This window comes from Schistocerca serialis, chromosome 1 (assembly GCF_023864345.2).
Source record: "Schistocerca serialis cubense isolate TAMUIC-IGC-003099 chromosome 1, iqSchSeri2.2, whole genome shotgun sequence".
NCBI classification, from domain to species: domain Eukaryota; kingdom Metazoa; phylum Arthropoda; class Insecta; order Orthoptera; family Acrididae; genus Schistocerca; species Schistocerca serialis.
The window spans coordinates 1169309560-1169321800 of record NC_064638.1 but is presented as its reverse complement, the minus strand read 5'-3'; the positions used below and the strand labels follow the sequence as shown (position 1 = coordinate 1169321800).

At 36.9% G+C, this 12241-nt stretch overlaps 1 protein-coding gene across 2 annotated transcripts in view; it reads left to right on the top strand.

Annotated features, from left to right (window-relative positions):
• LOC126418494 (U4/U6 small nuclear ribonucleoprotein Prp4) overlaps nt 1–5329 on the top strand; it is a 43930-nt gene extending 38601 nt beyond the window's left edge. For both annotated transcript variants that reach the window (XM_050085287.1, XM_050085278.1), the window contains exons 9-10: nt 327–495; nt 4960–5329. In XM_050085287.1, the coding sequence (XP_049941244.1) occupies nt 327–495; nt 4960–5103 (313 nt within the window). In that variant the 3' untranslated portion in view covers nt 5104–5329. The remainder of the gene's footprint in view (nt 1–326; nt 496–4959) is intronic.
• The last annotated feature ends 6912 nt before the right edge of the window (nt 5330–12241 follow it).

Below are 12241 nucleotides of genomic sequence, written 5' to 3'. Positions count from 1 at the left end.
TTCATTTATACTATTAAATAACTTTCCTTTAAAACTGGTAATTATTTTGTAACACATTAAACATTTTATCAAAAACACTTTTTTCAATAAATGAAAAGTGCCAGTTTGCTTTTGTTTTACAATATTATTTCTTCTTCTTACCTCTTTAAACCGGTTTTAGGCTTACAAGGCCATCTTGTCTGAAGATTGCCTTGTAAACCGAAAACCGGTTAAATAAAAATTGTAATATTGTGGAACAAAAGCAAACAGGTGCTTTTCATTTATTACAATGTTGTTCTACCAAGAACCAATGGAAGATTCTGTTAACACTTTTTTTTCCTTCTCAGCTACCACATAGCCACTGGAAGTGAAGATAATACTTGTAAAATATGGGATTTGCGCCGGCGTCACTGTCTTTATACGATTCCAGCACATATGAATCTTATTTCAGAAGTTAAATACCAAAAGGGCAGTGGCAATTTTTTGATCACTTCTTCATATGACAATTCGTCGAAGGTAATAAAACCTTGAATAAAATTGTAGCTATAAGTGTAAAATTTGGCATCTTCTTACTTGTTACATATAGAGAGAGATGACAGTTTTGGCGGAGCAACACAAAACTAGAGAGGTATCTTATATTCTCAGGGCATTCTTAAAAAGTAGTAACTGCTTCTTGTGTAATGCTGGGTAATTTTTGTTCTTTCTAATGCACTTAGGATTGCTCTTCTTTTTTAATTCCTCTGAGTGATAAGTGAAAATTCTATCAGTAACATGAGCTTAACACTTAAAAATAAGTTTAATCACAGAATAATTAAAAAATGTGGGAAGCTTGAGATACCATTTGAAATTTCTATTGATTTCTTTGGTCAGCCAATGATGAACTCAGAAGGGTACCAGACTATATCATTTGTATCAAAACCTCCCAGTATCTTCACTGAACAAATAAGTTTCCTCACTATTCTGGATTTCAAGTAATTCCAGATTATTTGGTCTCTTATTCTGTAAAGTGCTGCATAGAATGCGAGAGTATATAAATCATAAATATTACTTGCTTTCCACACATACAGTTTATGACAGTTGATTACATGCTCTTATACAAGAAACAGACACTGGAATAGAAAAATTAAGTTGGAGAAAGAATACACAACAATAAAAATTGCAAAGGAGGGAAAAGGATGGAGAAAAGGGGAAGTACGTAAGTGAATGTGGCATTTACATCAGAGTGATACTAGCAACATTCAATCCATCCATCATTTTTCCAACACATTTTATATTCACATTGTGTTTCAAATTAAATCTTCACTCAATACCAAGCTATAACCACCGTGTTCTTTAGTTTTAAAGTTGACTAAACTTGCTTATGTAATTTTATAAACCGTATTTTTTAATTGTGGCGTGGAAAGTTTTGGCAGAATGTAAGTAATGTAGGAGTAAGGAAGACAACTGTCTGATTTCAGCGTACATAGAGAGAGAGAGAGAGAGAGAGAGAGAGAGAGAGAGAGTGTGTGTGTGTGTGTGTGTGTGTGTGTGTGTGTGTGTGTGTTTGTTGTCTCCTTTACTCCTAAATTATATTATGTATTTTTAATTAATATCCTATGGAAAAGGATCTAAAACTGAACCAGACAAAGCCAAATTTTAACTAATTGCATGTATATTACTTCATTTTCTCTTGTGATTAATCGGGTCATTTGTCTTTTTTTTTTCTATGAGATTTTGTGCATTACCAAAACTTTCCTTAACAAAATAATTTCATATTTTGCATGACAGTCTTTGTGATGTGGACTTAACAGACTTTTGAAGTAAATGTTATATTCCTATATTCTTTTCTGATTAAAACTTTTAAAATCAACAATGAATAAAAGTATTCACACTTTGACTTCTGATTTAAAAAATGAACGACCTTACACGCGAGTAGTTGTAGGAGATAATAAATTGAATCTCATCTAATCAATACAGACAACTTCACAGTCTCCCCTTCAACATGTTTCTCAGACAACACTGGTTCCTGTCCTTAGTCTGTGGTTCACTTGTTGTACGTAACCAGTATTTGGGAAACTGCTCACATGTCTTCTAGACGCAGTACTGCAAAACATTTATTCTGAAGCAAAAATACTAACAAAAGAAGACACACATTGTTCCTCTTTCCTGTGCTGTATGTGTTAATGGAATGATATCTTGGTCCAATTGTCTCTTCATTGTGTACTGTGTTGAGGCTTGCATAGTGTAAGTGCAACATAAGATGCATTGCACAATTATATTGAGGTAACTTGTCTGATTTGGATGGTTAAATACGTGTATGCAAACATTAAGAATATCCTTTTAAAAGTAGTGGTAGTAGTTATTGTTGTTCTAAGTCTGTTTAGTACAGCTTCATTAATTATCCTATCTGTCATGTTAATCTTCAGCAGTTTTCTGTAGCATAAGATTCCAAAGCTTCTATTCTCACCTTGTCTATACTGGTCATCGTCCATGTGCCACTTTCATATAAGACTACATTCCAGACAAATACTTTCAGAAAAGGCATACTAATATTTAAATTTATGTTGTTAATATTTGCAGACATTTTTCCTCAGTTGATACTTCAGTGACACCCATACCATACAGATAAGAAAAAATTCAGTCTTTTACAACTGAATGGTTTATTTGTATTTACCAAATATGTTTTGCCAATTCATGCTAGGTATCATCAGTGGTGAGATGATGCCCGGGTGCTGATGACCGTGCAGTTGAGTGCCCTACAAACCAAACATCATCAAACATCACCAGTGACGCCTAGCATGAATAAGTGAAACACGTTTGGCAGACACAAATAAAATACCCAGTTGCAAAATACTGAATTTCTTCTTATCTACATGATAAAGCAATACTTAAATTTATAATAGATATTAAAATGTTTCTGTGTTCCAGAGTTGTTTTCCTTCATCTTATAACCCCTCCTCAATATGGTGTTCATTCTGTTCAACTGATCTTCTCAGAGGTCAGCTTCTACCAGCCTTTCCAATCTTTTTTAAAAATGGTGTAAATGTAAGGGGCAGTCAAATGAAAATCAAACATCTGTCATAATGGGACCATGGAATAGTCCCATTCAAAAGTAATCACTGCACATGGTAAGACATTTATCCCACTGGGGGTCAAGACAGTCACTTCTCTATTCCGTAGAAAGCAGTCAGCCACTAACGGGCACACAACCGCACCCACTTTTGCACCTCCTCATCCAACTGAAATCTTATGTCCATGCCTATCTTTCTACAGGCCACCAAAGATGTGAAAATTACATGGTTCAGGATCCAAGCTGTACAGAAGATGACACTGTGTTTCCCAGCCAAATTGCTGGACTGTAGCCTTTGAGCCTTCATCTAACTGGCAGTGTGAGGGGCGGGCACTAACTAGTGCTGTGCGTTGATTATAGTTCCATGCTCGAGCAACTCGACAAGCAGATGGCTGCTGCACTCAAAGGAGGTCATTATGACCTTACTGGAACTTGTGTGAACAGCTTTGGTCTTCTTTGGTGGGGGATGTGTGGGATGTTTCCACTTTTGGCTTTGCCATTTGTCCTCAGACTGTCAGAATGCTGTCAGATGGAATTGTCCTGTTGCATGATAAAGCCCAGCTCCCACATTGCCAATTGGAAGAACACTACACTTGAGTGATTTTGTTGGGAAACAGTACAGCATCCTCCATACAGCCCACTCGTGTGGCCTTCATGATTGCACGACGCAAAGCTATACGCCTCACCTGAAACGTCAACACCGACATTGGACTGTTGATGAGTGGAAACATGTTGCCTAGTCCGACGAGTCTCGTTTCAAAGTGTATTGAGCTGTGTGCTATCCCCATCTTTGGCGACTTGAAGAATGACATGCTTGGATGTTGGTTTCAGTTAAGCACAAGAGTGGATGCAGTTGTGGATCCGCCAGCAGCCAATCAAGTTCTACGAAACAGGAACTGATTACAGTGGGATAAAGATCATAACATGTGTTTTGATGATTTTTGATTGGAATCATTCCATAGTCCCATTGTGGTAGGTTTTTTGGTTTTCATTTGACTGCTCCTTATAGAATAATGAAAATTATGTCACTGACAGAAAATTGGATGAAAATATGAGGATCAGAAGTACTTTATTCAGAAAGTTAAAAACAAATATAAAGGGTAGGTGATGGAGGTTAGATTCCAATGTCAGTAAAGAAATTACGCAATCGTTCGTGGATTCAGAGACTGACATGGCCGCCGCTCATTTTTGTCTCTCTGTCATCCTGGACCTGCGTTGATCTGCCCATCATTTTCTTAACATCCCCGAACGTATCCCTCTCTCCACACCGAGGAAGGAACTGATTAGTTCCTCAAGCCGGGGTAGTATATCACTTTTACTTTGTTATGTGTGTATTGACAGTGTTCACATTTCACCTCTTGTGACAGTGTTCACATTTCACCTCTTGAAAGTGATGGTCAGCGCATTGGTTATCATTAGATTTGTTAAAATGAAACATTTCTGTACAATATGACATGAAATATAAGTGGAACATAAATAATGGTGTACAGCATGCTAGTTCAGCATAAAACATGTTTCTGACAGCTTTCCTAAATCACAGGAAGTGATTGTCGCAATGGTTTTTCCAACAAAACCTCACTTGTACCTGACTGCAAATTATTATTGTAGTGTAGTTTCCTCACACATATTCCACATGAAATGAACATAGTGTCTGCAGATGAAATCTTTTCATACTTCCATCTGGGTGGCTGCATTTAAACTCCACATTATTTCAGTGAGTGTCACTCTCATCAGAAATATCACAGAATTTCAATGCAGCTACCCAGATGGAAACTCTAGCAATATATGATGGGAAAGTCTACAGTCACATACAGTCAGACTACATCAAGTTTGTATGTACTTTTTTGTAACAACATTGAATAACTGTTGTTTTCCTTCATGAAGGCTATATTAAATTGTGACTAGTCGTGTAATGTTCACCTTTCTTCCAGGTGTGGTCTAACAAGACATGGCAACCACTGCGGACATTGTCTGGACATGATGGAAAGGTCATGTGTGTGGACATTTCACCTGATTCACAGTATATAGCAACAAGTTCTTATGACAGAACATTTAAGCTCTGGGCTCCTGAGTAGTACATCTATGTGTATATTTGTGTGTAACAATTTTATGAAATAAGTGTACTGTGCCAGAACGTATGTGTATTATGAATGTTAACAACCAAGCTATAAAAACTTGTGTGTTTGGTTTCCTTCTGTACAAATGGTAAAATGAAATATTTTTTGACCTGCCTACTTGCCGGCACTTTAAAGTAGTCAAGCTGTGTTTGTTTCATTCAAATAGATAAGAACTGGAATTTAATGTTGTTTTGGAAAGTTTGTGACTTGTGGAAATTCACACAGAATTGATGAAGATTCGTAGTGAGCATGTTGCTTCATTTTTAATGGCTGAATTTAATAGTGAGGGCACTTCTTTTCAGTGTGGCCCATATGAATAACACTCCTTAGTGGTAATCACATACAAAATCATTGAGATACCGCACCATGTGTTGTTAGAAATTAGCAATTAAATGCTTGCAAAATAATTTATGCTTTAGGCATATCAGTAAAAAGAATGGAATGTGTTTTACGTGAAATATTAACTCCAAGAAAGTGTTGAGCAAGGTAAGTGCTACATTTGTTAAATGGTAACTGAAAGCAAGTATGGAAACAAATTGCACAGCGATGTTTCATAAATTTTAAAGAGAAACCAACTACTTTAGTATGCCCAATTGTTATTGTATATGAGCACCAAAATCAGGACAATGAGTAAAAGCTGGTACATCTACATAAAAATGTGAAGTTTATTTAGACAGCTGGAAAGATTATGGCTGATGTTCTTTTGGATGCAAACAAGATTGCTTGTATTGTCTACCTTGCAGAGGATATATTGCAACAACTAGGGAATAGCACTTTATGAAAAGTTACCATCCCATTCATCATATTTGGGACTCTCTGATTTCCACCTAATGACTTCCATCTAATGAAAATTTTATCTGAAAAAAAAAAAAGAGTTGATTGAAGAGATTATGACAACTGTAGTATTTTTACTTCATTCAGAATTATACCTCGGGTATGGAATCTAGTCATTGGAAAAAATGTTACACAAACTGCCTGCCAGGCTGATAATTTTTTTCTCGTCCTCGTACTTCCACGCATGTGAGTTACATGTAAAAACAAAATTATGGATTTGTGTATGAGACATGGTGGCTTATTTTACCAAGCACATTAATACACTGTGACCTAGTAGTTATTTGCAGATGCTGTTTCTAGAATTTTGTTTAACTGAAGGGATAACTTTTTTTTTTTTTTTTAAAAAGAGCCTTCCAACAACCTATTGTATAGGTTGCATATTAAAATCATTTTAGCCAGACACAATTCATTTTGTTTTTGTTTTGAACATTAATGCAAAGCAGTGAAGAAAATTGTTCATCTGTCGGATGTTATAGTGTCCTTCTCTGATGACCCATGCATGCTTTTCCTAGCATAAGTGAGCAGCACAATAGAAGACATATGTATTGGTGCATCAGTCAAAATCCCACTAAGACTTCTCAAGAGATCACTAAGTGATTAGTTAAAAAAGCAAACCTGTCATCAATCCGAAGGTTGGTTTGAATGCAACAGTACTATATTAGGCAAGGTCCCACTGGAGGTGCAATGTCATTGCCTTCCTCTGACCTTTGAACTGACTTACTTAGCAAGGTGTTGGGGATACCTATAGTTTAACATGAGGTCTGAACCATGGTTCAACTCAACATTTTGCACATTACCAAACACTGCCAGAGGTGATAAATGACAGATACAGATGCTAGGACTTATCTAGGATCAAACCAGACATGTTTGAATCTGAGTCTGGCACTCTAGCACTGAGCTCCCCAAGCTCCTTTTCAGCATTGTGGAACATGACTAATCAGAAACTGTGATAATTTATGTTCCTTGATGCTGAGAAACCAGAATTGCCTGACAGTGTGTAGTGTAACATATCACTTTGGTGAATTGATGTGTTGCACAAGCATTTTTTGAACCAACAATTGATGATTGCCACTATAAAAAGTTTAATTTTGTAATGAAGTAGATAACTACTGTTTGGATGTTTGTTTTTATGTATGTGCATGTATTATGAGATGGGTTGATACAGCATTTCTGCAAGCCGAGATGACCTTACATGTTTGCGGTATCTGCTGGTCGAAAAGTTTATTCTGTGTCATTGGTTCCTACGTAGCAGATACGGTGCACACCTTGGAGAAAGAGTGACCATGATGAAGACTATGACATCACAAGGGCAAGAGGAAACTTGTTTTACAGATGCACTCAATTGGAATAACAGCTTTGTAACACACAGTTATTATAAATAAGAGTACAATATAAAAATTATTAGTGAAAAGCCTCACATTTATTTTGAGAGTTGGCTGTTGGACTTGTACTCTTAACTTCCAGCATTAACAGCAGCACTCCAAGAAAAGAAGTTTGATTGGAAGAGGTTGGTGAGTGTGCTGAAATAGCAAGGTGAGCAAGATAAAATAACAGAAGGTCTTAGCTCCCTATTGGACTTAACTTCTCCACTTGATATCACAGTAAACTAACAGTGGAACATTGAAAATGCTTGAAGATAAATGCAGTTTACCCCTCGGAAGCCTACTTATGAAGTTCCCAGAACCTGTATCTAGAAATATACTTCAACTCACTATATAATTAACAATAAACACAAAAAAATTTAAGCAATCGTTCTTTCTGTGCATGATACGCGACAGGAGCAGGAAGAAATCTGAACATGTTGTGCTTTTCACGGTGGCTGTCAGAGCATGTTTGTAGATGTAACTAATGTTACATTAATTAGTTCCTGTAGAATGGACATTCTGTAAACTTTAGTGGCACTGCCCTTCAAATATTACCTCGCCTGTCAAGAAAGACAGTCCTGTCAAAGACTTTTATATCAGCCCATATCTGAATGTAATACACCAACTTTTCTGCAAGGAATGTGCAGGTATCTATAGGGGTAAGACAACTAACCAGTGTAATGTTTCAACTTTTGTCTGCAAAATTTGGGAAAAAAATCTTGATTTCCTAATTTATAGCTGAGTGGATGTTACCTTTTTTACACTGTATTTTGATGGCTTTCCTAGCTATCTTTCCTAAATCTGTAAAGAATTATCTTGACTGCTCACAGTCTTGCCAAACTGTGACCTAAACAAAGTACATGTTGCAGTTTTATAACAGCAATTAAATTGGTAGCATCCATTCAGGTGCTAACTCGGAAATGTAGAAATTAACTGTTTAGTTGTCTATTGAGAAGAATGGCTCGTGTCAAACCACTAGCTTAAAAACAAAATAAACATTCACTTGCAAAAGACAGACAATATTTGTTCATTTCTACATGATAAAAAATAACACTCATTAATATTGAAACAAGCCCTGCAAAAAGATACAGATGGGTCTGTCCTATTTCAGAGAGCCATAGTAGTGAAAAGTTTCCACTTAAAAATGATGAAATCAAAAAGGAGTTGAGTAAAATTATACAAGTAATTAAGAAGATAAGGAGAAAAGGAAGTATTGACAGTAACAAAGATGCTCGTTATTGAAAAAAGTGTTGTACTGAGATACAGTACTGCACACTCAGAGTGAACCCTTCATTAATTTTAAAAAAGCTTAAGTAAATGTAGGCCTTTGTACTACAGGAACTCTTTGAGGAAGACTATACTATATAATCGTATAGAAGCTTAACAAATTTATGGGTTATGGATTTTATAAAATTATCTGTCAAAAAATGTGTTAAATTATTATGCTGGACAAACAGGCAAGGACTTCTCTATCTGCTTTAGCAAACGTGTTTGAACAGAACAAAACAGGCCTTGTTAATCATCTGAACACCCATAAACATAAAATAGGCTAACAGAAGGCAATTAAAAAGTTACTTAACACATTGAAAAGCTATGGTTTTTAACATACATGCTTAAGAAATAAAATATTTTGAATTAAACTGGTATCATCACATATTTAACGACCTTTTGGTGTAGCAATATGGCAAGTGCATTACACAATTCGATGTTTATCCGTAGCTCTACACCAGTGCGTATGTGTTAATTGGATACCATGGTGTATATAACTGTGAGGCCAGTGCTTACACTCCCGGTATACACAATATACCCCCCCCCCCCCCCCCACATACACACATCATTTTTTTCTTTATTATCTTACAGATTCTGATGATGATTTAGTCCAACACCAGTGAGGTCGTATAGTTTATAAAGTAAAAATTTTTCGACTTGGAAAATAATATTAACTGGAGGTGTGAGAAAGATTTGTGGGTGGATGTTCTTCATATCAGGTCACTGTGAAATTAGTCAAAGCTTTGCTGCTAGGTGTGTTTTTAGTTGCTCCAGATTGAGTTGGTAGAAAGTAATAAGGCTGGTGCTTCTTCATAACTGCTTACTGAATGGTTGGAATACTAGGAAGATCTGTTTGTGAACCATATTTTGGGGTAGTGCCTGATCACAAAGGTCTGGGCAAGGCTTGCTGTGTACTGGAGTGCAAATAGTGTATCACAGCATAATCACAGTCCATGGGTGGCAAATACTTATAGGTGAAACTTGTGTCATGGAAGAAATGGCAGCTATCGAAACTGAGGTTTTATTGCGAATAGAATCACATGAGGTGTTATTGATACTTCTTGGACTTTATGTGGATGGCAGTTCTCATGGAACCATAAGTCACATAGAGATCAATGTCCAGGAAGGTGATTTGTTGTGCTGTAGGGGACCTACTGAAATGACTGAGGAGAAAAGATGCCCATACCGTACCTCCCCATACTCTCATTATAAATCAACCTCTGCCACTAACCTGGTGCAAGAGAGCACACCTCTATTACCCAGGATCAACCCTGATTGGAATAACACAAAAATTTCCTTTTCAGAAGTTTTGCTACCTTTCATTACACTCTAAAATGAGGAATATCTTCCCCAAAATCCTTCTGGCCCCTTCCAAGGTGGTGTCCCACCACCCATCCAGTTTGTGAAATATCTTGGTTTGTCTTTATGTCACATTGGCTTAAGTGCCTTGCCATGTGGATCATATGCATGTGACAAAGCCAGGTGTAAGACTTGTCCCTTGCATACATCCAGCACATCCTGCTCTAGTCCTATCACAGGTATATTTTAATGTTAAATCAAAACTCCAGGCTGGAATATCAACAATATTAGGAAAAGGATAGATTGCTGCTTGTTGTAAAGGTGACCCATAATATTGGACAAATAGGGAGTATCATGATGAATACAGTGATTAGTGACCACAAGGCAGTTGCTGCTAGGCTGAATACCATAACACCTACAACCATAAAAATGAAACACAAAGTACATCTGTTTAAAAAAGCTGATAAAAATGCTCCTACCACCTCTTTTAGAGACAGTCTCAACTCCTTCTGATCTGATAACTTAAGTGTAAAAAAGATGTGTAATGATTTCAAAGAGATAGTATTGATGGCAATTGAGAGATGTATACCACATAAATTAATAAGTGATGATACTGATCCCCCATGGTACACAAAATGTGTCAAATCGCTGTTGCAGAAGCAATGAAAAAAAGCATGCCAAATTTAAGAAAATGCAAAATTCCCAAGATCGGCAAAATTTTGCAGAAGTTCGAAATATAGTGTGTACTTCAATGCAAGATGCTTTTAATAATTTTCACAACGAAACGCTGTCTCGGAATCTGGCAGAAAACCCAAAGAGTGGCAAGGCGCAATCAATACCTTCACTGCGTGATAAAACTGTGAAATCACTGATGGCAGTGCTACTAAATCAGACTTATTACACACAGTTTTCCGAAACTCCTTCACCAAAGAAGACCAAGTAAATATATCTGAATTCCAATCAAGAACAACTGCCAATATGAGAAGCATAGAAGTAGATATCCTCGGTGTAGCAAAGCAGCTTAATTCACTTAATAAAGGCAAGGTCACCGCTCCAGATTGTGTACCAGTCAGGTTCCTTGGAGAGTATGCTGACACAATAGCTCCATATTTTGCAGTTATGTACAACAGCTCACTCACAGAAATTTCCATACCTAAAGGTTGGAAAATTGCGTAAGTCACACCAACACCCAAAAAGGGAAATATGAGTAACCTGCTGAATTACAGGCCCACATCACTAATGTCGATTTGCAGTAGGCTTTTGGAACATATACTGTGTACGAACATTATGAATCATTTCAAAGAAAACGATTTATTGGCGCATAGTCAGCACAGCTTCAGAAAACACCATTCTTGTGAAACACAAGTAGCTCTTTATACTCATGAAGTAATAAGTGCTATTGACAGGGGATGTCAAATTGATTCCATATTTTTAGATTTCCAGAAGGCTTTCGGCACCATTCCTTACAAGCGTCTTCTAACCAAATTACTTGCCTATGGAATATTGCCTCAGCTGTGCAACTGGATTCGTGATTTCCTGTCAGAAAGGTCACAGTTCATAGTAGTAGACAATAAGTCATTGATTAAAACAGAAGTAATAACCAGCATTTCCCGAGGAAGTGTTATAGGCCCCCTACTGTTCCTGACCTATATTGACGACATAGGAGACAATCTGAGTCGCCCTAAAGATTGTTTGCTGATGATGCTGTCATTTACTGTCTTGTAAAGTCATCAGATGACCAAAACAAACTAAAAATGATTTAGATAAGATATCTGTATGGCGCGAAAAGTGGCAATTGAGCCTGAATAAAGAAAAGTGTGAAGTTATTCACATGAATACTAAAAGAAATCCACTAAATTTCGATTATGCGGTAAGTCACACAAATCTTAAGACAGTAAATTCAACTAAATATGTAGGGATTACAATTAAAAATAACATAAATTGGAACAATAGCATAGATAATGTTGTGGGTAGAGCAAACCAAAGACTGCGATTCATTGGCAGACACTTGACACTTAGAAGGTGCAACAAGTCTACTAAAGTGACTGCTTACACCATGCTTATCTGCCCTATTCTGGAGTATTGTTGTGCAGTGTGGGATTCGCATCAGGTGGGACTGATGGATGACATCAAAAAAGTCCAAAGAAGGGAGGCTCGTTTTGTGTTACCACGATACAGGGGAGATAGTGCCACAGACATGATAAGTGGATTGGAGTGGCAATCATGAAAACAAAGGCATTTTTTGTTGTGATGGGATCTTCTCATGAAATTTCAATCACCAGTTTTCTCCTCCAATTGCGAAAACCTTCTGTTGGCATCCACCTACATAG